At 42.2% G+C, this 24,256-nt stretch overlaps 1 protein-coding gene across 1 annotated transcript in view; it reads left to right on the top strand.

Moving 5' to 3' along the window:
* trabd2b (TraB domain containing 2B) overlaps positions 1 to 22,577 on the top strand; it is a 65,104-nt gene extending 42,527 nt beyond the window's left edge. Inside the window, exons 4-7 of the mRNA XM_023405211.2 lie at positions 2,286 to 2,460; positions 18,615 to 18,711; positions 20,919 to 21,203; positions 21,689 to 22,577. Of these exons, the coding sequence (XP_023260979.1) occupies positions 2,286 to 2,460; positions 18,615 to 18,711; positions 20,919 to 21,203; positions 21,689 to 21,923 (792 nt within the window). The 3' untranslated portion in view covers positions 21,924 to 22,577. The remainder of the gene's footprint in view (positions 1 to 2,285; positions 2,461 to 18,614; positions 18,712 to 20,918; positions 21,204 to 21,688) is intronic.
* Positions 22,578 to 24,256: the final 1,679 nt, after the last annotated feature.

Here is a 24,256-nt window from a genome sequence, read left to right as displayed (position 1 = left end):
GCTGCCTGCTCTAAGCAGAGATGAAAAGCCGGCTACAGAGGTCTGGTACACTTACTTCCTCTAACTCCACACCTCCAGATTTGTTTCATTTCGAACTTGCAGTCTTCAGCCCCGATGCTACCTTAGCTGACATCACACGAGGCAATTTACCAGATTTCATGCACAAACGGCTTTAGAACTGTTTTTATATACGCAGTAATACTCCCCAAGAGTAATCACACTTTGACGTGCAAAATCTGTGGAGTCCCCCTTTTAACGCACATCACAAACGAATCGAATAAATATCCAGTGTAAGTGTGAATTAGAACCTTTCAGCTATTATATGAAACAGACTGAGAGAGCAGCAGAGTGAGTGAGAGAAGATGTGTCAGATATAGATTTCAGATGGATGCTGGGATGCTGGAGAGCAGCAGCTTGTTCACATGTGCTACAGTAAGTGAAAGCTGGGTACGCTCAGGTTTGCTGTGAACTCTTGCCTGTACAAGAGTGGAAGAAGGTAACAGAAGTCAGGGACAGAGGCAGAGATCCTTCAGAAACATTAATGGCTCAGTTTCAGTGATGAAAAATGCAGAGTGTGAAAGGCAGTGAAGCACCCTCCTTGTAGCTGGTGCACCAATTCCCTCTGAAACTCTTTGTGCATAATATTGAGCTTTTACAAATCCCAAAGATTTAACATCAGTTCACATCAAGAGCTTGGAATTATGTGGTTTTAGGGAAAGGAAATATGGATTTCATATGTTGGAGGAGATGTGATGAAATAAATGTGATTGTGGTTTTAGTATTAGACTTTTGTGTGTGCTATATATGCTGATTTTCAGGAAGTAAGTGGTGGCAAAAAAAACCCATGGCTGTAATAAGTTTTTAATGATCTTACTATTCCATGGTAATTAGCCAAAAAGGGCTAATGGATTATAACTAATAATAAAAAAAAAATCACAACATAGAAATTACAATACAAGGAAAAGAATTTCGGCACCACAGGGGGGAAGGGGTGAAATGGTTGCACGCTGGTGTACTGGGATTTTACCTATCTTCTATAATTCATATTTTATTGCATATTTAATACACCACCTGTCAAAACTTGACTTTTTCTCACCATTCTGATATCACTATACAGTACTACTTCCTGTAGTACAGTATTGTTCTAATCACGCATCGGAGGGTGTAGTAACACAGTTTGTAAGTCATCTGCATTAACTTTCAGGGCTTCGTTTACCTCCATAGATGCAGGAAAGCCGTGCGTTAACCAATTTCTGAATTCCTGAAGAAAGCCTGTTTTCTTGGGCAGTTTACTTCTTACGTTTGTACCGTTTAAGGTTATTCACTGGACTTGAACTGCTTAAATTTCAATAAAAACTGGAAAAATGGGGCTATTCTAAAACTTTTGACTGGGTGTATATCAAGAGAAAGAGCCAGAAAAGTCAAATATAGGTACAGTGATACCCTGGGAAGAAGTGAAACAGCTGAGGACAGAGAAATAGAGACAGAAGTGTGTATGCTTCGTTGTGTTTCTGAATTGGACAGCTAAGACCCCGGTGCCAAACCCCCGCTAGCCCACCGCCGATCCCCGCTCATCCTCGCAGATTAACAGCCTGTTGAATCCAGTGATTCAGCCAAGAGTGGAACAGAGCCAGTGTGGCCTGTCTCTGCACTGTCAGGCTCTTAATAAATCACACAGCAATTAAACACACATTCACACACTCACACTCATGGATATACTGTACTTGCACGTGCACACATGTACTTGCTTTCACACATACTAACTCGTCACCGCGCGCACACACACTCACACATGACAAAGTGCAAGAACAGCCTGCATACTCACACACACACACACACACATACACACACACACACACACACACACACACACACACACACACACACACACACGGTGTTGACACCTTTCTCCTCCCTCTCTATCCCCCATTCATTGATGCTTCCTCATTTACAAACCAGCCTGTTGAGCCATTTTCTGTCAAGCTGTCACATCACAAACACCCTTGGTTGCCAGGTCTCACACTCACACGGGCACACTCACATACCAGTTTGCCACCAACACCCTCATTCCATCCTCTCCTTTCTTTCCATCTCCATTCTTTCTTTCTTTCTTTCTTTCTTTCCATCTCCCTTTTTTAACGCTTTCTCTTTCTTTCCTCCTTCCTTTCTTTCTTTCTGTGTTCGATGTTCATTTAAAATGATGACTCCACCTTTATTCTGCTGTGGATTTTTACCATAAAGGTTTTTAAATTATAATTTTCTCTCCATCTTTCTCCTTCTCTCAGCTGCCTCACTTCATCAACAGCTCTCTGCCAGCTCACGACCGCATGACGGCCCAGCAGATTGACAGCTACTTCCGCCGGGAGCTCATCTACAAACGCAACGAACGAATGGCTCGCCGAGTGTCCGCCCTGCTGCAGCGAAATCCTAACCAGACGTATTTTTTTGCTTTTGGTGCAGGTAAGGGACTCTGAAATACATGACGGATGTGTAGGAACTGGTTCAATTTCTCGCCCTGGGACACTTTGAAAGGCTACATTAGCTGACCTTTGACCTGCTGGTTAGGGGATTTCTCTCTAATTCCAGGCAAAGCAACATGAGAAGCCATCAGAGCAGCAACTCTAGCCTGAATCTCTATTTTGCATTAAATGAGGTCTTTCCAAACACATCCTGATTGGAGCTGAGAGTGAGTGTTTGCATGTAATTGTGAAGTGAAAGAGAGATCAGGTTTGCTTTGGTCTGGAAAACTGATTCTGTCAGCGCTAATACGTGTTTATGGTGAATAATTTGCTCTCTTTTGTGTTTGAAAGCAAAACTGGAGAAAAAGCAGGACAATGATCGTGTACAATGGTTCCCAGATCTCTGGCATGAACAAAATTGTGTTGTGCAGACACGCAGACACACACAAACACACACACACACACACACACACACACACACACACAGAAGTCTCAATTACAGCCAACTCCCACCTCAGAAATGAAGAAACCATGAGCTGTTTGTTTCAATTAGCATTCCTGGCTAATGCTGCTAATGTTTCCTGAATGGTGTAGTGTGTCCTGAGGGAAGTGTGTGCGTGTGTGTGTGTGTGTACATCGACATACGCACACATGTAAGTGTGTTTGCCCACAAAAACAGGTGGTGGGTGGGTGTCTGTGCGTATGTTTACTGTACGACTGTGTGTCTGTGTTTGAGCATCTGAAAATGGGTGGTACCGCCTCCAGGGTGCACGTGTGTGTGTGTGTGTTTGTGTGTGAGAGAGAGAGAGAGAGAGCGCATGCAAGTGTGTGTGCCACAGTGTATGATTAATGCTGAATGCCTGGTTCCTTCCTCTGAGCATTTTTCGCTCCCTCTGCTCTTTGTGCTGTTTGGACAAGGCCACTGTTGCACCATCCAGCTTCCATGTGTGTGTCTGAGCATTTGAAGGTAGTATATGTACTACGACTGTTATGGAGGTATATATTCATGCAATGATACTTTAAAAAAAAACAAAAAAACACGGATGTTTCACTGAGGTGTTCATAGACGAAGAAAGAAGTGCTGATGACACGTTCTTCTCCTATTACACGCTGTGTTTATGAAACAATGAAAATAATGGGAACGCTCGGAAAGCCAACAAACCCAGTCCAACTCCTTCAGCTAAAAAAGGCATTGAGGAGTTGGAGTGGAGGCGAACGAGGCAGTGAAAAAAAAAAAAAACAGCCATGTTTCCTATTACAAGCTGAATAAGGGATGATATGAGATCACCATTTTTTTCTAAAACAATAAGATTGACAAAGAGGCTATTTTTTGTGCTTTTGTTGAAAATATCTAGTACTATATTTAAGAGGTGTTAACATTATTATTGTCTTGTGGTATATTTGATCATTTGCAGGACAGCATATGTATAATTTGTATATGAAGGCCAAGTTAAAGCTTTGATGCAGTACTGAGAGGTTCAAACAAAAGCACAGAGGGCAGTAAACATTAAATTGAACTTGTGAGTTACATGATTAAATAACTGAATCCTGCTGGATGAAGACAGCGAAAGAAAGCGAATACATTTCTCTTAACACTGCTGAGACCTGTGTGTCTAAATTCCCTTTCAAACGTAGGTAGTTTTACTGGGCAGATCCTGAATGTGAATATGTATACAGTGACTGTTTGAATGTGTGGAATGGCAGTGTTGAGAAAAAGGATGGGTGTGCAGCCAAGAAATCCTGTGGATAAACATGTGACTGTGTATGTGGCTGAGTCTCAGACTTTGCCAGCTTACATTACGCAGACTACCAACAGCTCCTAACAACAAAGTTTTACTTGGAATAGATAGTGATATGATGGTATGCAACAGTGTTCAAAGCCCATATACATTAAACTGACATTTGTCATCCTTCACTGCTTATTACATCGTCTTGTGAATTTGTGTCACTTAAGGAAATTGAAGTGAACCAGCAGGGACTTGTTTAGCCTAATAAGACAGGCACATTTTACCATTAAAATCCGCTCTCATGCAGCCTCGTGTTTTCCAGGTTGGCCTGCTTTAAAATGTTTGCCCTTCAGTAAAGCAGCTGTGTGTTAGCTTCCCCCCGTGTGTCCAACCTGGCCTGGATAGACGGGGAGGTGAACATGTGTGTCAGGTCACCTACAGGCTGCAGCGTTGTGTGAGAGAGAGCTGACAGCTGGTGTGAAGTGATAAGAACCATTACAGTTATAGCCTGCTACGTGCATACACACATGCACACACACACATGCATATATTTGGATTCATACTTAAACATGCATAGAGAACTTGTGCACATGTATGAGCATACTTTATAACTAGATAAACAAACACGTTGAATCACACACATACAGTAAACACAGAAGTCTCAGTAAAGGCCTGGGGAAGGCAGAGCAGATATAGCAGTCGATGAGGGCCACATTTATGCGCTTGAAGGAGAAGGGGAAATTCATGCTGCATGTAGATTCGACTTTACGCTCACAATCTGCATGTAATTAGCGTCTGATTTACTACAGCAGCAGCTAATTATGCACGTAGTTACCGGGGCTGCCTTCTCGGTTCATACAAGGAGAACTTTGAAGCTCGAGAAAGAAATCAAAAACTAGTGACGTTAAAATAGAAATACTCATTAATTACAGTATCTTGAGGGAATTTTAAAACTACTAAGCCTGCATTAAACTATTACAGAATATTACTGATCAAATAATGTTTACTTTTAGAGATTTGTTAAAGTAGTTCAGTGGAAGTCATTACACATACTTCCAAGAAAATTAAAGAGAAAGTCATTGAAACTATCGTCATAGTGTGGTATCTGCACAATAAATTCAAAGTTCAAATTTAATAGCCACACAGTTATAACTTGTTACTAATTCATTGCAGATCTGTATCAATACAGATTTTGAACTACTAACTTTTTCACCACAACTGTTCCCTAGAACAGGCTTATGCCTACTGTATTTTTATAGTGATAGTAAATCCAACGTAACATCTGTCTACCACACTTGTCATGTCCCCTTCCATTACTTTCAATAACTCCTGTAAAGTCATACACATTAAGGAATGCACTTCAGATGACAAACTCCAGGCTGTTGTGTCTGTTTGATAAATGCCATGCATGTCTCTAGATGCAGATTTACTAAAAACAATACGCAAAAAGGCTTAATAAATCGGGCTTAATAAAGTCTCTCCTACGCTGCAATCACAAAGCTCCTCTCTTATTCTGTCTTTGGGACGCTGACTCATGTCTTTACGGTCCTGTAACTGTCCCTGCTGGTCCCACTTTCCCATTGGCCGTAACCAGCCATGAAATTTTATCATCCAGTGATGCCAGGATGTATTAAGTGACGGCCTGGACTCCCAGAAATCTGACTGTGCTCACATTGCTCTTGAAGATTTTCTGGGAGTAGCTCTGGAATCGAGCAGGCTGATTCAGTACTGCTCAAAGTGTGATTACAATCTGACCAGAAATGCATATTTTGAGTAATGAAGAGAAATAAAAAGGACTGGAGGTGTGAGGGTTCAGATTATCCAGACATATTTTAAAATAAATACAACCTGGGGAGATGTATTACAGCCATTTGCAGACCAAATGTGGGCGTTTAATAATGTGATCACATAAAATCCAATCTTTATGGTCAGATCTCAAAAATCACATTAACATGACGTGTGTAACTGCAGGCACATGGGCTCATGGTATATGGCTTATTCACGTGAACAGTAAAATGGAATAATCATAAGGTTGGACTTGAGAGGTTTTGGGCCCTGGCACTGTGTCTGACAGGCTCACGAACTCTCTGTTACTATAACCCCTCAGTTTGTGTGCCTTTTTATGTCTGTGTCAAGTGGCTGTTTTTGTGTTTATCAGGTTGCATTTCTTCCATGCAACAGATAAATATTAATGGCCCATCTAGCTGCCTTTGCCTTGGACCCCTCACTTCCAGTCTGAACCTTGTCCAGAGCGTCGAAGGAAAACAGGACTGTCGGGAAAGAGCCGGGGCAGCACTCAGGTCAAGGCCCTCTAGAGTTACCGATGTCGTAGTCTGATCCAGGAATTTTTTTCACAGGGTAATTAAACTATACGACGTGTGTATAAAGTGGTTCAGGCAGGAAATCCATCTCGGCTCAGCTCAGCACCTTACTTCCCAGCCTCCCCCTTTCCTCTCAGTGTACACCTACACTTTCCTGTAGCATAAGTACTTTTATGTGCAAAATGTATGCTTTTGTCCTCGTTAAAGCAGTTTCTTTGTCTTTTTCTGGGCCCCCTTTTCCTCCATCCTGCAAACATCTGCATGCACACACACGTGCTGTAACAGAGTTATTTTCTTCACTTTCACCAACACGTTATTAATACAAATTACAGAGGTAAAAAGAGCTCCAGCAGGTATAATTGAATTACTTCAGACAGTATAAAAGAGACTGACTGAGCAGTATTACTCTCTCACTGGAGCCTGCTGTTGAGCCAAGATTTTATGATATCGATGGTCTACAGCAGCAACTCAGTCAACAGTCATATTTCAGTCAGTAATTCAGAATGTATTCTGAATGGCTGAATTCTTATGCACTGAGCTTGTATTACTGTACTTTTACGATTCAGTAGTAGTTCCATATTTAGGTTTATACTTTGAGGCCCAGAAAAATGTAATTCAAGGTTCAGTCTCACTGCTCTTGTCACTTTTTCCAAGCGGCAATTTCTTCTTGCAAAAGAAGCTCTCAAAAATTGAAAAACACAGTGTATGCTACCAGCTTAGCAACAAACGAAAGACAAAGATAGCGATTAGCTTGTGAGGAAAGTTAGCAGCTAAAAGCACAGATATTCTTCCCAGGAGCTGGAGCTAAAAGGAGACTGAATATCAAATATCACTGACATTTGTTAAGTTACCAGAAACATGACATCGAATACATGTTTCTCTGTTTGCTGGATGTATTTGTTACATGTTACAAATTTACAAGGTGATAGGGTTATTTCTGTCAGCTCGTTTCATCCTACACCAAGAGAAAAGACAAAGAAAAAATTAAACCAGCTTTAAATTTACAGTTTGACATAAGCTCATTCATTTTCTTACTAAGAGATTGACAAGAAGATCTATACCGCTCATGTCTGCCTGTTAAATATGAAGCTACAGCCACTAAGCTAGAGCAGTGGAAAGACCGGAAACAAGGGGAAAATGTCAAACCATTTCTTTTTGGCTGAAGTGAGTAACACTGTGTCACTAAGTGAACATACAGTATATCAAAAAATTTATACGCGGCTTTTCCCCACTCTTTCCCCTCTGTCTCCTCACAGTCTCTCATCCTGTTCCTGAATGCCACTGTGGTAACTGCTGTTCACTATTACTACTAAGTATTATGTAATGGAGACCAATCAGAGACACCCACTGTAGCATGACGTAGCGTTCCTCGCGAGGCCAAGTGAACGCATCACAATTTCCCCTTGGACAGAATGACACAGCAACACCAGATGATAGCAGTAAAGGGAAAAACATGCTGGCAGGCACTTTGTACACACATTGGACACTTGTTCTGTTGCTATTGTAAACAGATGCAATACTCAATGTACTTTTTTTTCCATCAATCTCTCACCATAATATGAATTCTCTGTCGCTCTCTCTCTCTCTCTATCTCCCCCTAAACACACACAAACAAATTAAAGTAGTCATTTTTACACACAGGGTTATCATTTGTGCTGAAGAGTGGGGCAGTGCTGCGAGGGTAGGCAGTGTGTTGTTGGAGCTCTGTGGTGTGCTTCAGCAGGTTTTCATTTGCCAGTTCTCTGGCAGGCGCTGCCTGCTCTTATTGAAAACATCCCATGGAATTTCCTGACGCTGCCACGGCCTAGACACCACTTCGCACACATACACACTCGCACGTGTGTTTGTGTATGTTTGCGACACAAAGTCATATGATCCGTAGAGATATTTATCGCCAAAAAGAGTAGTTACTGTCAGAAATACACTTGTACTATTGTTTGTTTTGAAGTCTGAGCCACTTCGGATCTCTTTGCTGAAAGCTGATTTTTGTGCGTATGTGCTGCTGCACAGGCCCATAATGGTCCATTGTGCAGGCAGAGCAGGACCATGTGTTTTGCAGTCGTTTGTGGTGTTGTGGTGTTGAAGTGATGACTGAGGGAGAGAGCCTGCCTGGCGCGCATGTCACTTTGTCTCTGTGGCTCTTCTCTTAGTGCATATCTGCTTTTCTCAGCTCTTTTCTGTCCATCGGTCCTTTTCCTGCCTGTCTGTCTGCCTCCGCCCGCCTGCAGTCCAGTCTGTCTTTAGCTCTACTTCCACTCTTTCTACCTGTCTTGCTTGCCAGTCGGTTTGTTTTAAGATGCTACGCTCTATCTGTCCTCTCCATCTGGTGCTGTCTCGCCTTTATTAAACTGACGCCATCCCTCGCTTCTGTCTAGCTGTGTCTCTTCTGCTTCATGCCGTCTTCCCCTTCACACATACAGAGTAGAAACATTTTATGAAATCTAGGAGATACCGTGTGTGCACCATGTGTTGTCCTCTGCCCGGCACAGAAGACAGATAGAGAGGGAGTGATAGAGAGATGCTTTCCAACTGACAGTTTTGGCTTAGCACACATTTAAATTTATTTTTAACAGGAGTGAGGATTGGCCTAGAAGCCAGTGTTGTCTGCTGCAGGGTGATAGTATGTGTGTCACCGCATAGCATTTAGTTCTTTGGTCCACTCACACGTGCATTTAATTGCTTAATTTAGTAACTATGTTGTAAAAGTTTCATCAAACACACAAAGGTGTATTTCTACATGTTTTTGCCTCTTAAAAAGTTCTTCCAGTGCACTGCAACGTCAGTATATCTGCTTCTACAGTTTTGTGTACAACAATTATGCAAAAATTATCTTGACAATTATTTGTTTAATTTAAAACAAATAATTTTTAGCAGGTTGCACTATCTCAGAACAAGACTATGTTTCATTGTGTACAAGTATTTGAAAAATTGAAAAAGGAAAGTTAGGCCTAACATTATAGCTTCATTAAATGTCATGCAAAGAAACATTTAGTTTTGAATGCCTAATGCACATAGTGTACACTGTATACTGTACACCCAAATCCCTTGGATTATAGATATAATGCATATAGACTGTACTGTAAAGCAAATTCACAACGCATTTAACAAATTTGTAAAGCACCCGAAACCCCAAAAAGTCTTTCTTTCTTTCTAATTGTGCCATGTAGCAGTTTATTGACAGCAATAATTCTACTGGTTCTACTGTACATGACATTCTCTTCTAACTTCTAACTATAACTTTTCTTTTAAAATGGCAGAGTCATCTGTTTTATATATACTCTCACTATTCGTAAAACTATTTCAAAAACACAAATAAGCAAAATAAGTTTGTTTCTGCATCATATGAGCAAAACTGACTTGGGATATTTCTTCACATACCTTTCAACTACTGTAGCAACAGAATTAGCACCAGTGTGATCCCCATGTAAGGTTATGTCGTCGTATAAATGTTCAGGAATGTAACTTTTTGAGTTTCGTGGAAATCGTCTTATGGTAACTCTTAGCTTAACTGGTTGGGTTCTTTGCTCTAATTAAATCAGTACAGCTCATTAGCTTGTTCAAAGATTACACACTTCATTAGCAAGTGAAAGAACATCTCATAGCTTATTTAGAGCCAATAAGCTTAATGCTACATTTCATAAACACATGGATGCTTCAGTCTTGCTCGCTTTGATCTTTTGAGCTTTAAAATTGGCCGACATGCACACGACAGAAAGTATGTGGACTAAAGAATACAATAATACAAAGGTTCACTTCTTGGGACCCATGGCAACGCTGGTTTTCCTGCTCGCTGGTTAATTGCATTCACCTGTTGTCCCAGGTGTAAATCATGTCCTGATTAAATGACAAGAATGAAAACCAGCTGGCTTCAGGGCCCTGAGAAACGCCTGCTGTGAAACACTGGTTTCTGCCAGACATGGACACACAGTCCAGAATACACATACACACACACACACACACACACACACACACACACACACACACATACATACTGTAGGCTGCATGCACATTCACATGGCGTACCTGAGCTCATGCCTGCTGGGCAGCATGTCTGTGTCATGTACGTCAGCAACACACATACACACCACCACACTGACACATGCGCCCAAAAGGAAATCTCTATGTGTCTTTTTCTTGACTGCAACTTCAACTGAAGGGTGGAGGAGAGGAAATGAACTGAGGATGCAAGGATGAGATGAGAACGATAAAGACCCCCATGAGACAGAGCTCAGTGAAGATACCATGGCTTCTTCCATCATGCGTGTGTGTGTGTGTCCATAAGAAAGGACGCTTTCTCCACTAGATGACCAGCTGCTCCCTATACTCCTCTTGTCCCTGGCAGGGAGAGACGACACAGACCACAGCTGACTGGAATAAAAACACACAATGGGGGCAATTTTCACTTAATGTTGTTAGCTTCACTGTAGCTCAGCTCACCTCCCTTCCTGTCTATATTTCTTTGAGCCTTTGTATTCCTCCTCCACCACTACTTTCTCTTTCCCTCTCAGTGCCTCTGTGTTTTTTCCCTCACCTCACCTGCTTTCTTCACTTTCTTTCTGCCCACCAGGAGAGCTTAACAGACTGCCTCAGCAAGCTCACACAGTCTAAATATTTAAACGTGGGGAATCACTTTAAAGCTTCTAACGCTGAAACCACTGAGCCCTCCCTCCAGCCTTTCTGACATGGACCGGTGTCAGGCCCACCGCATGCAGCAGTCGGCCTCTGGATATGGACCCCCCCACCCCACCCCCCAACTCTCTTGATCTCTGTATTTGACCAGAACGTCAACCACAGCCTGGACGCGAACAGCCCCGTCAACAGCTGTCACTCATAACACCTCAGTGTGGTGCAGGGAGACAGACAGACGTCGTAACGCATGCATAGGAAGTGAAGTCATAATAGAGATGAGGAATGAGTGAGAGATGTGTGTGTGTGGGGGTGGGGGGGTGTGGATGCCAGATTGCCATTATTCCCTTTCTACAAACCCAGAGCTGGGCTGAGAGGAGGAATTTACCATCCTGCCTTTTTTTTTTTTTTTTTACACATCAAGTGAAAGTGTTTTCAAGGCAGTGGTTCAACTATTTCTGAACCGCCGTGGGTAGTTGTTTCTCTGGCTTCGCTCTGTTAATCCAAAGGCTGCTGTGCGATTTATAGAGGGATCCCGGTACTGTAAAACTGTAAATGGAAATGCACAGCAAGGCGCGGGGATGCTGGGCTTATTAAAATCTTTGCTGCATTACTCATGTGTTGTGGAGGAGGAAAGAGTAGTAGTGCTTCGCAGGATAAGTCAGAGAGACACTTTCCCCTATAAAACACATACAATTACAAATGGCACTTAACGGCAGACAACACACACTGGTTGGCACATTAGCAGAAGGCAAATTTAAAGAAAAACCTTAATAAATGAATTAAATCATAACAAATGCGGAAGGCCTGAGGGGTCACTGAACGGTTTGATGAGAATGAAAAATATGTGAATCATAGATTATGGCATTTGTAGTCACCAGATCTCAACCCAAATGACTGGACGTTATAAGCGCCATCCCACTTACAGTTGCTAGGTCCGTTAAGCTTCCTCACATGAGACAAACTGTACACCGTTTACGGTATAGCAAATATCACTCAACATTCACAGTCATTTTTAAATCAGTGGGTCTCCAAGTTCACACAGAGGTACACACAGCAGGCTTCTTATATCATCTAACTACCGCAGATTCTGTTGGCTTAAAAAAAAGGATCGTCGATAGCAGATTTTATCAGCTGCAGCATGCTAGCATAAGCTGATGCTAACGCCTGTACAGGTTGAAAACTGCGTCTCCGACTGATCGACCTGATGACCTCATTTTAAAAATAATGTTTTAAATATATGGCTACACATGGCCTGAGGCTAAAGCTGCAAGTACCAGGATGGTAGTCAGCATCTTCACTGAAAAAAGTTGAAAATGTAAAGGGAAGGACGGTTACTTTATACTCTGATAAAGTAACATCCCATAGGGCGAATATTTCAGTCCTGAACAGTTTTTTTTTTCTCAATATAACCTGTGACCCCACAAAACACTGTGTTTAGCTAAAAACACGTTCCTTGCCTTTAGAAAAAATGCTAAGTTACTGCTGTATGTATTAAGATAGTTAGCTTTGCACTGTTGCAGCTCGCATTAGAGCACACAAACACACTGTTTAATTCATACTGTACACTTTTATCCTTGTTTTTTTTTTTTTTCTTAAACTAAAAAGACAAATATGGTAAAGTCAACAACTGTGGGAGATTTTGGACCAACATGTGAGCCAGCGTTCTCAACCACCATCATCAAAACATCAGATGAGGGAATATCTTTTGGAGGAATGATGTTCATCACTTTAGAGTTGAGTTCATACACTCGATGAATCAATGCAAATGAGTGCTGAAGCGGTGCTAATGGCTCAGGGTGGTCCAACACCTTACATGTTAGGTTTTCCTTTAATTTGTCACCCATTTGACACCTACATGCTTAGTCACACACATGGTGATGAGAGAAATTTTCCCCCCATCATCTCAGTCTACGTGCACACTCAGACTGGAACACGTTTCATAACGTTTCAAAAACAAATCTAAAGAGGAACACGCCCTTGACAACTATAAAGTAGTGGGTTAGATTTTCATTTTTCCTCTCTCTCTTCACCGGGTTTCTCTCTCATCACCGTGTCCTCTGCCTTTCTCTCTGTTTTCCCTCATCCCCGCATCTCTCTTTCATCTGTTGTTCGAATGGCTCGGAGGCAACAGCTTGTGTTTGTTTGGACCATGATGTAGCAACAGTGCGCAGCACGCATTCCGGCTGGGTGGAGGGTGTACGTCAATGCAATCCTCCTCGCCCTCCGGTCACACTCTCCCTCTATCCTCCCTCTCTTTCTTCATCTCCAGTCCCTCCCTCAATCCGCACTCAGTGTCTGTCTATCCTTTTTGTCTCCCTCCCACTTTGTATTCACTACCATTAAATTGTCTTTATAATCTCTCCTCCCTCTTATATTCCCTCGATCTTTTTTAGTGTTTGTGCAATTTTCATATGAGGTGGTCTGCTTGCAAGCCATGTGGGATTTTTTTTAAACCACTAGTGCATATCAGTTAATCCACTGTTTACGCTATGTAATTGCAAACACATTTGTTTGTACAAAAACTGAAAAATAACAAAATTTTCTTCCTGTGTGCTCTTTTTCCATTTGGGATGAATCTCCCGTGCTAGACTGCTAACTGGGTTTCCATTTCCCTCTCTCTTCCTGCTCCACCACTAGCTTCTCTTTGCATTTTGAAAGTTGTCCAGAGGGATGTAGAACGGAAAGGAAAGAGGGATGGATGTATAGAGAAAGGAGACAGAAAGGGAGGGGCGAGGAGACTGAAGCCTGCGATGGATAGAGGGAAAGGGAGGCAGAGAGATAGAAGAAGGAGCACAGGCCAAGGCTCAGCGTGAGAGAAGAGGTGCTGACATGGCCCGAGTCAAGCGTGGGTGGCAACCGGGGAGACATGCTGTAACACCTCTTTTTTTGCAACACACACAAGTGCGTTCACACACAAACTTTCGCAGAGAGCGAAGAGAGGAAAAATTGACAGACTAAAGACAAACAAAGAGAGAGTGGAATACAGAAACACAGTGACACCCAGACAACCAAAGATGGTATAAGAGGACATGGCTGTGGTAAGTCTGGAAAGATAAGAGATAGTCTGGAGACAAGAGGTGAGTAAACGGTAAACAATGACAGACAGAGGGAGAAGTGGAGTACATTAAGTAGCTACTGTAAGTGGAAATCAGGGATGGAAAGGTTATTAAACGGAGAGTAACTGGGTCATTAACTCTGCTCTCTGGAGTCAGGAGGGGAAACACCCTGTAAGGTAGTATACACACTGCAGAAAGTCCCGGTTGCTCCCACATCATTATTATTTCACTTCTTTTTGTTTGTTTTTTGTAAAAGGAAAGAAAATATTGAAGGATTATCTGCTTTATTATACTGATGACAGCAGACTGGCAAGAAAAAAAAAAAACATTGTTGGGTGATTTTATGTGGTTTGAAGCCACAAGACCACAAGTAAGGTTGCTTCTGTTTTAGCCTGAGACACAGATCAGTTGGTAGATTAAACAAAGTGATATAAATGATTATGAAGATTGAAGCTGTCCTCCAGTACAATTCTACAAATTAACTATAAGCAGGGTTTGAGTATGTAGTTCACACTGGAAGATAATGATTAAATACGCTCAGAAAAGTCAGTTCGCATACTTAAAAATGCTTGAAATTTGAGTGCACGGTTCAAGCACACTGTGCAATCAACCCTATCTCCTTGAAATGACATACATATTTGCCAAATATATATTAAGGAAAACGTAATGGCTGGCTGGATTATGTTCAATAGGAAGTGGCATGTTTTATCAAGGGGTGGAGGTGATGAAGCTGTGAGGAGGTTGTTGAGGTTGGGGGTGGTGAGCACACACAGCAGGGCTTAAACACAGGAGATCGGGTTTAGCGTCCTGAGTCCAGCACGTGGTTAGGTTTAGGCAACACACTCTTTAAATAAACGTCAATAACTAAGTAAACAGTCTTTATTTATTTCTGTATTTAACCAAGACCATGATCTTTCCCTAACCCTTAACCAAGAGCTCTGAGTGCCACAACATAACCATAAAAAACGTTAATCGTGGAAAAAGAGGAGCTGCTCACAGCTGCAAAACATCAAAACAATTTGCAGATGGTGGTGATATAGCTCTAAGAAGACTTTGGAAAAGAAACAATAAGTATTAAATCTTTGCAATAACACTTTGCTCCCTCTATATTAAGCTTAATTGGCAGTGGCATTCCAAAGTCATGGTGTCCTTTTTCTACTGCGGTCTTTTAGTAGGAAAGAGAAAAGTAGAGTATAGTACATTCTGTTAGTATGCAGTATGGCATTTGAACACGCCGCCATATTTTTCTTTGCTCATGATGACACCCATTATTCCTCTTATACTCATTTTAGATAAACCTTAACACCTGATGATTATATGAGAAAATATAACAGCTTTTTTTTTGTACAAAAAAAGGTCACAGATTACTTCTGTAAGTAACTATAACTAAGACTTTTACACACAGCAGCAGCATGTTTTACAGTGTGCTACCAGTGCGGCCAGCCTACGTGCGCTACATGCAGCAGGGGAGCGTTTAGGAGTCAGCTGACCTCTCATTACATCTTGGTTAATGGAGCTGTTTGTTGGGCCTGCTCTCTGCTTCAGAAGCACCACACTGTTTACTGTCTGGATACTCCACAAACAAACACACTAGCCCAGACTCCCACACACACACATACACACACACACACACACACACACACACACAATCATCCGTATGGAAAGAGCTATTACCTCTGTACTCAATCACTCACCCACACACAGGGATGAACCACAAAAATACACAGAACTAAACAATACACACGCCACTGTTGTCAGATGAAAAGCTAGTGATTAAACTTTTTTCCAAAATACCAGATTTTGGGAACCTCAGAAAAAACATCTTTGTTTGTTTGACAAATTGGGCCAAGTCATGGAGAACCATGCAATCCCGCAATTTAAGTTCAAACAGAAAAGTTACCAAAGTTTAAGAAGGGGCGGTTTTCATCGTGAGAATGACAGAATGAGGGTGCACATGTGCAAAAAGTGCATGTTTGGCTGCAGGATATTCGTGGCATTTTTATCCTTGTGTTGCAGACTAAAGTACAGTAAGTTGTTTAAAGAGTGGGTGCATGTTTACAGGATCCTGGAAACAACAAGTGGAGTTTGTACTGAAAGGAATACTCAGCAGATTGAACGTTTGGAGAACGTCAAATTTACAGCAGGTGTGTCTCAGAAATGAAAACCATGTGGTCGTCTGCTGGCGCTGAAGGAAAACTGCAATTTCATCATACAAACAAACAAACACGCACACGCACACACACATGCTGCTCTGTCTGTGTGTGTTAGTCATGACAGCAGAGCAGAGGAAATCAAGTCAGCACATCAAACAGTCAGCTTGACCTCACACCCGGCGGACACACAGGAGATGTTCTTCTCTGCCCCAGGCCCCCAGAAATTAATGAAATAGCTGCTTGACACAGATATGAGGGTGGTTGAATCTGTCAGCATGCAGACGCTGCATGAGCTGACTTTGGCCCCAGCGTCTCTGCCAGAGAGAAAGGGATGAAAGAAAGAGAGAAGAATGTTAGAGAGACAGGGGAGAGAGGAAGAATTATGCAGGCATTTGTGTAGTGCGACTTTTTGGTGTGTATTCAGCAGTAAAAAAAAACACTTTCGAAGGAAAAAAAATAAAATCAGTTTTAAACTGATGATGGCACATGAAGTTTCCAGTGCTGCCATGAATGTCTGTACCAAAGTTCCTGGCAATCTGTCTAACAACTGTAGAAATATTTAACTCTCAACCAAGGTGGTGGACTGACTGACAGACTGACCGGCAGTGCCATCCAAAGAGCATTTATTAGAGCAATATTTTTCACATTAAAGGGATCTCATTTGAACCCTTTTCCTTTTGTTGCATGGAGAAGATAAAGAAAAAAAAACTTTGGTTTCTTGTATTATCTAATGTTTCAGTTAAGTACCATAACCCTGGAAAAGCTCTTAAGGAAACAAGGATAAGGAATATGTCCTCACTTCTGCTCTTGTGAGGATATTTAGTCTATGTAAATATAGAAAAACAACACGCACACACACACACACACACACACACACACACACACAAATACATACACCCACCTTCACCCAGTCAAAACCTCACACTCTCCCCTCTGTGTAATCCCATCTGATCTTGCCGACACTGTTGTTAGAAGCCTCCTCTCACTCCGCAGCCTATCCCAGCACTGCCTTTGAACTCGGCTGCCAAGAAAGTGTAACACCGCGTGCCTTTTTCTTTGACTTTCAGGAATGATCAGGAACATTATAATGATAAAATTGGCCGGCGGGGGGGGGGCAGAGCTGAGTGGGAGCAGAGGGTCCTGACAAAAAGCAAGCAAGAGGCTCGATATATTGTCAACGTGTTGTTAATAAACTGCGGGAGAGAGCTGAGGTGTGTGAGTGTTTGAATTCCTCTGTGTGTATGTGTGTGCAAATTTTTGCATGTGCAGGTTTGTGTATATGTGTGAGCACAAATATGAATTCTTCTGTTAGGACGTGATGTCAGGGTACATTACAGCTTATTGCTGGGTTGAGTGACGCGCAGGATTATCGGCTGATGGGAGAAATAAAAAAAAAAAAAACTGCTTTCATCAGTGTGGTGCTGCGGCCCACATGTTTGATGTTAGACTGAAGGAATCATATACAAGGTGAAGGAAAGGAAGAGAGGGGTGGAGGGCGGGCGGGAGGTTGAGTGCCCACAATATGGAGTCATTACAGAGCAACAAGTGGCTCCAGTAGATGAAGAGTGAACTTGCATGTGAACAGTCCCTTATTTTACAGATCCTCATTCTTTCTCCTGTCACTGCCACAATCTATAAGTATCCCCACTCCTTGGGGGTAAAAACATCCTCTTTGGGGGGGGGGGGGGGGTTTAGTCTTCAGCATTTCCAGTGTTGAAGATCATACGTCCAAAGAAATAGAAATAGAGACTATTTGGAGTCTATCTTGGGTTCCATCACACCTCGTGAGTATGTAAAGTATGTTGTGAGCATGAAAGTGTTAGGAGATGTGTGTTTTTTTTGTATGAGGATGATGAAAACAGAAAGATAAATATGTTAAGCCACCACCAATGAACCAAATTCCACTAAAAACCACATAAGTCAACCACATGGTGGCGATAGAGGAAAAGTCAAAGGATCACCAAAGAGTCATTGGGATTCATCCTGAGGGAATCGTGAACGTCTGAACAAAATTTCATGGCTTGGTTGTTGCGATATCGCAGTCTAGACTATAGCCGTCCCCAGGGCCACACCTCTACCTAAAAAGACTGCAAGGAAGATTAAGTTGCTCATTTTCACATAAAAAATATTTTTCTATGAAACGCAATCCGGATTGTAACTTCTCAAAAAGACAAAGCCTGAGCCCAGCAAAAACTTGTTTCAGCTCGCTCGTGCTTCTCTTACATCCGTCATGACCTTTGTCTCGTGTCTTTGCTTTGTCTACTGTCAGGTCACTTCCTGGGGAACCACAGTGTGCTGGACATCCTCAGGCAGGAGGGCTACGAGATCGAACACATGCCCTCTGATCACCAAGAGCCGGCCACAGAGTGAGTAAGCAGGGAAGAGGGAACTGTGACAGATGATGGAGCGTGTCATTCGATCAGAGTTCTGTGGTTACGTAGAAACAAACAAAAATCCGTTATTGAAAAAAGAGCAAAAGTTACTCTTTAGAAAGTTGTTCAAAAGAGTTGACAATGTATATTATTTTAATTTGGGGGATGAATAATTGCAGTGTAATTAAATCATCATCGAGCGCTGGATGATTCCAGTTTTGTAGGTTATCAGTCACAGGTTACACTTTGAAACCAAACCATGAGAGTCTTCTAACCTGACAAGATAATGAACGGAAAAAGACAAGGAGGGTGTGATTATGTACTAGCATCAGACTGATAATGTTATGGTAATACGGACTGTGACAGATTCTGTCCAAAATGTGCTCTGTTCCAAACAAAGCTAAGCTATGCCGGAATCCTTTGATAGCTCATCAACTCCCTCACCTTCCTCCTTTGCTCCCTCCCTCCCTCCCTACCTACCTCCCTACCTCCCTACCTCCCTACCTCCCTTCCCCCCTCCCCTGCCTGCCAACGGGCAAGCTGTCAGTGGTGGTTCTGTCTGTTCTCAGCAGCCACTGGTACCACAGTCAACACAAACACAAACACACACTTATTTGTGTATGCACGGTGAGTGGAGTGATGCACAATGCCAAGGAGCAGGGCTGCAGGGTTGCACACACGCAAACTCGCACACCTCACACAGAGGTTTGGCTTCCATCCTGCAGCATTTCTTCACAAAAACCTTCTACAATCCCTCTTTATATCACACTGTGTGTATGTGTGTATGTGTATGTGTGTGTGTGTGTGTGTGTGTGTGTGTGTGTGTGTGTGTGTGTACCCTTTGGCACAGAGCGGCTCCCCTCTCACCTAGGGGGTTGATCCATGGGCCCATAAAATAGTAACAACAGCCACTTGAATCAGGGTGAAAATGGAAAAACAAGGCACAACAAGGGGAATCTCTTTAAAAACCGTAAAAACATCCCCAGCCCTCCATCCAGCCGAGGCTTTTACAAACTTCTCGCTGCAAATTACAGCTGTAAACGTAGCCTCCCTATCTCCCTCCGCCCTGTGTGCAGAGCTGTGGGCTTCAGCCAGTGGTTCTGGTTTTAAAAGCTGACAAGTGGACTGACATACTGCGGTCACAAAACACTCGTGTATGCCGCACACACACACACACACACTACCACACGACCACACACTTAAACGTGTGCATGCACGCAGACACTTTTAGCTCCCTGATACAAGGTGATGTGACAGGCGAGGAAAAACACCACAAGATTGCTTTGCATGAGAGGTGTTTATGAAAGCTTTTAGCCTCAGACCTGGAGGGTTTGGACCCGACTGGCAAAAGGTCTTAAAGAGTGATTATATGACTGACTGACGGAGCAGACTACAGCTGGGTTTGGCTCCACAGTAGCTTGACCACAGGCCTGGAGCTATCATCACCCTAACCAAGCCATCAAGACCTGGATGGGGGTTTCTGAGGCCTGCAGCAGAAGTGCAGACCATCAAATTTATGATGACTGTAAAGACAAAGCTAATTATGATTAAGCTGTGGAAATGATGACTAAAACAATCCATCATATGCTTTGTAATTTGAAAATTTGACATCATGTTACTGTACTTTTTTTTTACGTTCTAGTGCTTGTTTCGGTGTACATGGTGTGTGTGTAGTCGGTTCTTTGTGTTGTTCCACCTTGAAACACAAAGTCAAGAGCAGAGAAAGTATGAGTAACGGGTGGAAGAAAGAGGAGCGTGGCAAAAGTTTTCAAGGAGAGAGCGGTGATTCTGGGTGGTCTGCTGTGGACAGATGTCAGTTTTGACGCAGCTGTACGGTCACAAGAGTTACAACTTCCTATAATGTTGCCTGCTGGGTATTTCTGCCACTCAGTGCAGTGTTTATAGAGCAAGGCATCCTATGTGGTGTTCGTGTCTTTGATTGAGTTTAGGGGTTGTAAGTGGAAAGAAATACAGTGGTCAGAAACCACAAACAATAATATTAACTGGCTGCAAGTTTGAAGGAAAAGTGAAACAGGCCCTGAGACACAAGAATCCTTATTTTTCATTTATAGGTCATAGGTTTCAGTGATACCTTTAAACACAACTAGGATTTATATGGTCAAAAAAAAATCACAAGTGGGACTTTTAATGAGTATAAACTGACTTCATATCCTTTCCATCCCGTCTTCTGCCTCCTCCAGGAATAAAGCAGCTGAAGAGCCTGCAGCAGGGTCCAGCGAGGAGAGCACAGACACTAGCACGGCATCTCCCACCAGCTGGCAGACCAGTCCATCAGAGACGGAGCTGGAGGAGGAGGACCCAGAAAACATCCCTGGACTCGGAGATGATGAGCTGCCGCACATTCTGCTCCCCGACAGCCTGAGCCAGCTGGAGGAGTTTGGGCGACACAAACGGCCTCGCAAAGCTCACCGCGGCCACGGGAGACCTCGCCTCTTCAGTGACCTGTGGGTTCGCATCGGGGATGGGTGAGATATCTATTACGACCAGCTGATTTTCAGCTCTATGAAGTTACTTAAGATGTTGCTATTTGTCAGAGGAAGAGAAAGACCATTACACCTACAATATGTGAGAGGGCTTGTATAAAAAGTGACAAACATATGTTTGGCAACTCTTTTTGGCACATAATTCAGCTCATATGGTCATAATAAGTCATCATGGACCATTATAGAAGGATGTAAAGACCTTTAGAGAAACCACTCTATCAGTTTTTCATGTAGAGTAACTAGAGTAAACTGAAGTTGCACTGCTAAACATGTTTTGACAATAACACTTCTACAGTCATACCAATGACTTCCTTGTCAGAGGTCAAAATGCGTGAAAAATGCCAATTACAAATTCCAATGGCCCAAGGTGGCGTCTTCAAATTTCCTGTTTTCCTGCATCAATCATTTCAATGTGTTGAAAGCTAAATACTGATTTTTTTTTTTTTTGTTGTGTGTCCTTTCTCCAGCACTACCCCACCACCGAATGTGAGGATAATCAATGGCTATGTGACTGTGGAGCCTCCGCTGACCCATCAAGAGCAGCGCAGACTCATCGAGATCCAGGCCACTGAGCAGCACCCCGGTCCACCTTCCCCCACTTCGCCTACTCCCAGCTCAGCTCAGCCAGCCTCAGTCCACAGCACTCTCACACTGTCCTGTCTTTTAGCCTGGATGTTATCACACATGCTGCTTACCTCCTGACCACAAGACAGCGTTATCTCACAGACAAACACTCAGACACTACTGCGTCCATACCAGAGCAGTGGAATGTACCTGATAAACAAGGAATGACCATCAGCACATGCAGACGAGAGATGGAGGAATGTTTTAGTCAGGACATGACATCCTGAGGTGGGACAATCCTGCTGTGAGCCTCCACCACAGGGAGGGCTCAGCTCCAGCCTGCCCAAATGCCAAGTCTCAAAACATGTGGAATAAGCTCTCAGCCACGACACAAGCAGTGAACGGATTGTGTTGGACTGTACAGGGTGGAGTCTTCAAACCTCATGAAAGTATTAAGATAGAATAACACATAGCACAATGAAGACTTGTAACTTTGAAGAGTTTGTGTGGTGGAGTCTTCTACTTAATAAAAACTGTAATACTGTATAGATAAATAAGACTGACATTAATAATGAAAATAGAACATACTAATAACAGCTATAACTCTGTGATAAATGAGTTGAATGCATACAGTCAAACAGTACTGTGTAGGAGGTGGAGCACTCAGTTGCCACTTTTGTAAATTGTGCATTTTGTTCATAAAGAAATATTGTATATTTATTATTTCTGGAAGAAAAGAGTATATTTTCTTGCTTTTTGAGGAAAAATGAAAAAATAAACTTTGAAAACTAATGAAGTGTTAAAGACTTCTTTCTTTCCGGTGGTGAGATCACGGGTTGAAGTTTATGACCAAGTCCTGGAAGCAAAATAGAATAAATCAAAAGGAGCCTCATAAAGGGAACCAGCAGTGTCGAAAGGCAGATTCCCCCTGTCTGTGTGCTCCCTATGTACATTCCTATTATTTGTAAAAAAAATCAAACACATTTTAATGTAAGTGTAAGTAAGTGGAATCCATTTAATTAATTAATTATGTGTTTTTTGACAGAGCAGTGCGCATTCATGAACCCAAGGGTAAATGTGCTGATGTTTAGAGATGTGAGACATTTCAAGTATGCAGATTATAAAATGTATATATATTATATAAAACTGTAATGCTTTTATCAACTGTAAACAAGAATAGGTCAAAACTTAGTATGGTTAGTAAATGGCTGGACCGCATATCAATATGCAAAATTGAGGATGTAGTTGAAAACTGTTGCACAACTGACATCATTCTGTCATATTTGCATTCTACCTATAGTGTCAGCTGGTTTCAGCTCTTTATCTGTTTGCCTTTCTCCTACTCTCTGTGCTCACATATACAGTATTTTAATACAGCCGAATTCCCAATGAAGCTGTTCTCATTTATGTGTTTTTCTGTTCATGTTGTCAGACAATGGAACAAGTTTGAAATACTGACTGAAACACGGCCCATTAAGACTAAATGTAACATGCCAAGCCATTTCCAAGCTGCTGCTCTGCACTGCTAAAATCCTGATTTTTTTAACCACGACATCGTCTGACAAAATCACCAAACACTTTGTGCCAGTTCATTTTGAATCAATGGTCAGTAGGGAAACTCCAACTCAGTCATGTGGCATTCGGCTGACCGGTGGTGGAACTATGTTTACTCATTCAGTCAGCGACATGGCCCCCGCTGTTGCACTCCAGCCAAAATGTGAGATAAACAACTCTTATAGTAAATACCCATTAATGATATACTGCAAACATAACCTGCAAGGTAACAGCATTTAAGGTGAACAGAGGTGCAGAAGGGAAACAGCTGTGCAACAGGTAATGTCAATCTGCCATCTGCTGGCTGAAACTAAAAAAAAACAAAACAAAAAAAACAGGGAAACTGACACCACTCACCCTGTCACCAGTATGCATTTGATGGCTGCATGATTGTGAGTAACTCAACAAATGTTAATCAGGGTAATGCACGAAACAATTCAAATCATCAGACTTCAGAAAAAGTGTGAAGAAAATTCACAAATAAAGATGGATTGATGGAAAACGTGTACAGAAAGTTGAGGAGGTCATGATGATCTCATTATCTATGTAGTTAGAAGAAAATGCTGGTTAGTTAGAGGACAATACTCTGCATGACTTCATGCTGTATCTGGTCTTTCACAAAGCTTTTTGAAATTATTTTTGCTGCACTGCGCTAAGCATGATGGAACTAAAATTTAGAGTTTACTTTCTAATAAGCTCCACAAAGATGTAAAGAGCACAAGTACAATATTTTCCCTTTCGGTTGAAAGCAAGTCACTCAACAAGGCAGAAACTTCTCAAAGGAAGCGTTACCAACAAATTAATTAACTGTAAGCACATATTAAAGGCTCAGTCTGTAACTATTCACCGAATGAAAATCAAAGCCAAGTTGAACAACACACTGAAAGTAAACATGGATAATGGTCTCTGATTGTAAT

Source organism: Seriola lalandi, unplaced genomic scaffold (genome assembly GCF_002814215.2).
Source record: "Seriola lalandi dorsalis isolate HSWRI2012SDOR001 ecotype SW California unplaced genomic scaffold, Sedor1 jcf7180002054267, whole genome shotgun sequence".
In the NCBI taxonomy this organism is placed as follows: domain Eukaryota; kingdom Metazoa; phylum Chordata; class Actinopteri; order Carangiformes; family Carangidae; genus Seriola; species Seriola lalandi.
Note: the sequence above shows the minus strand (reverse complement) of the source record. Positions and strands in the feature narration are given on the sequence as shown.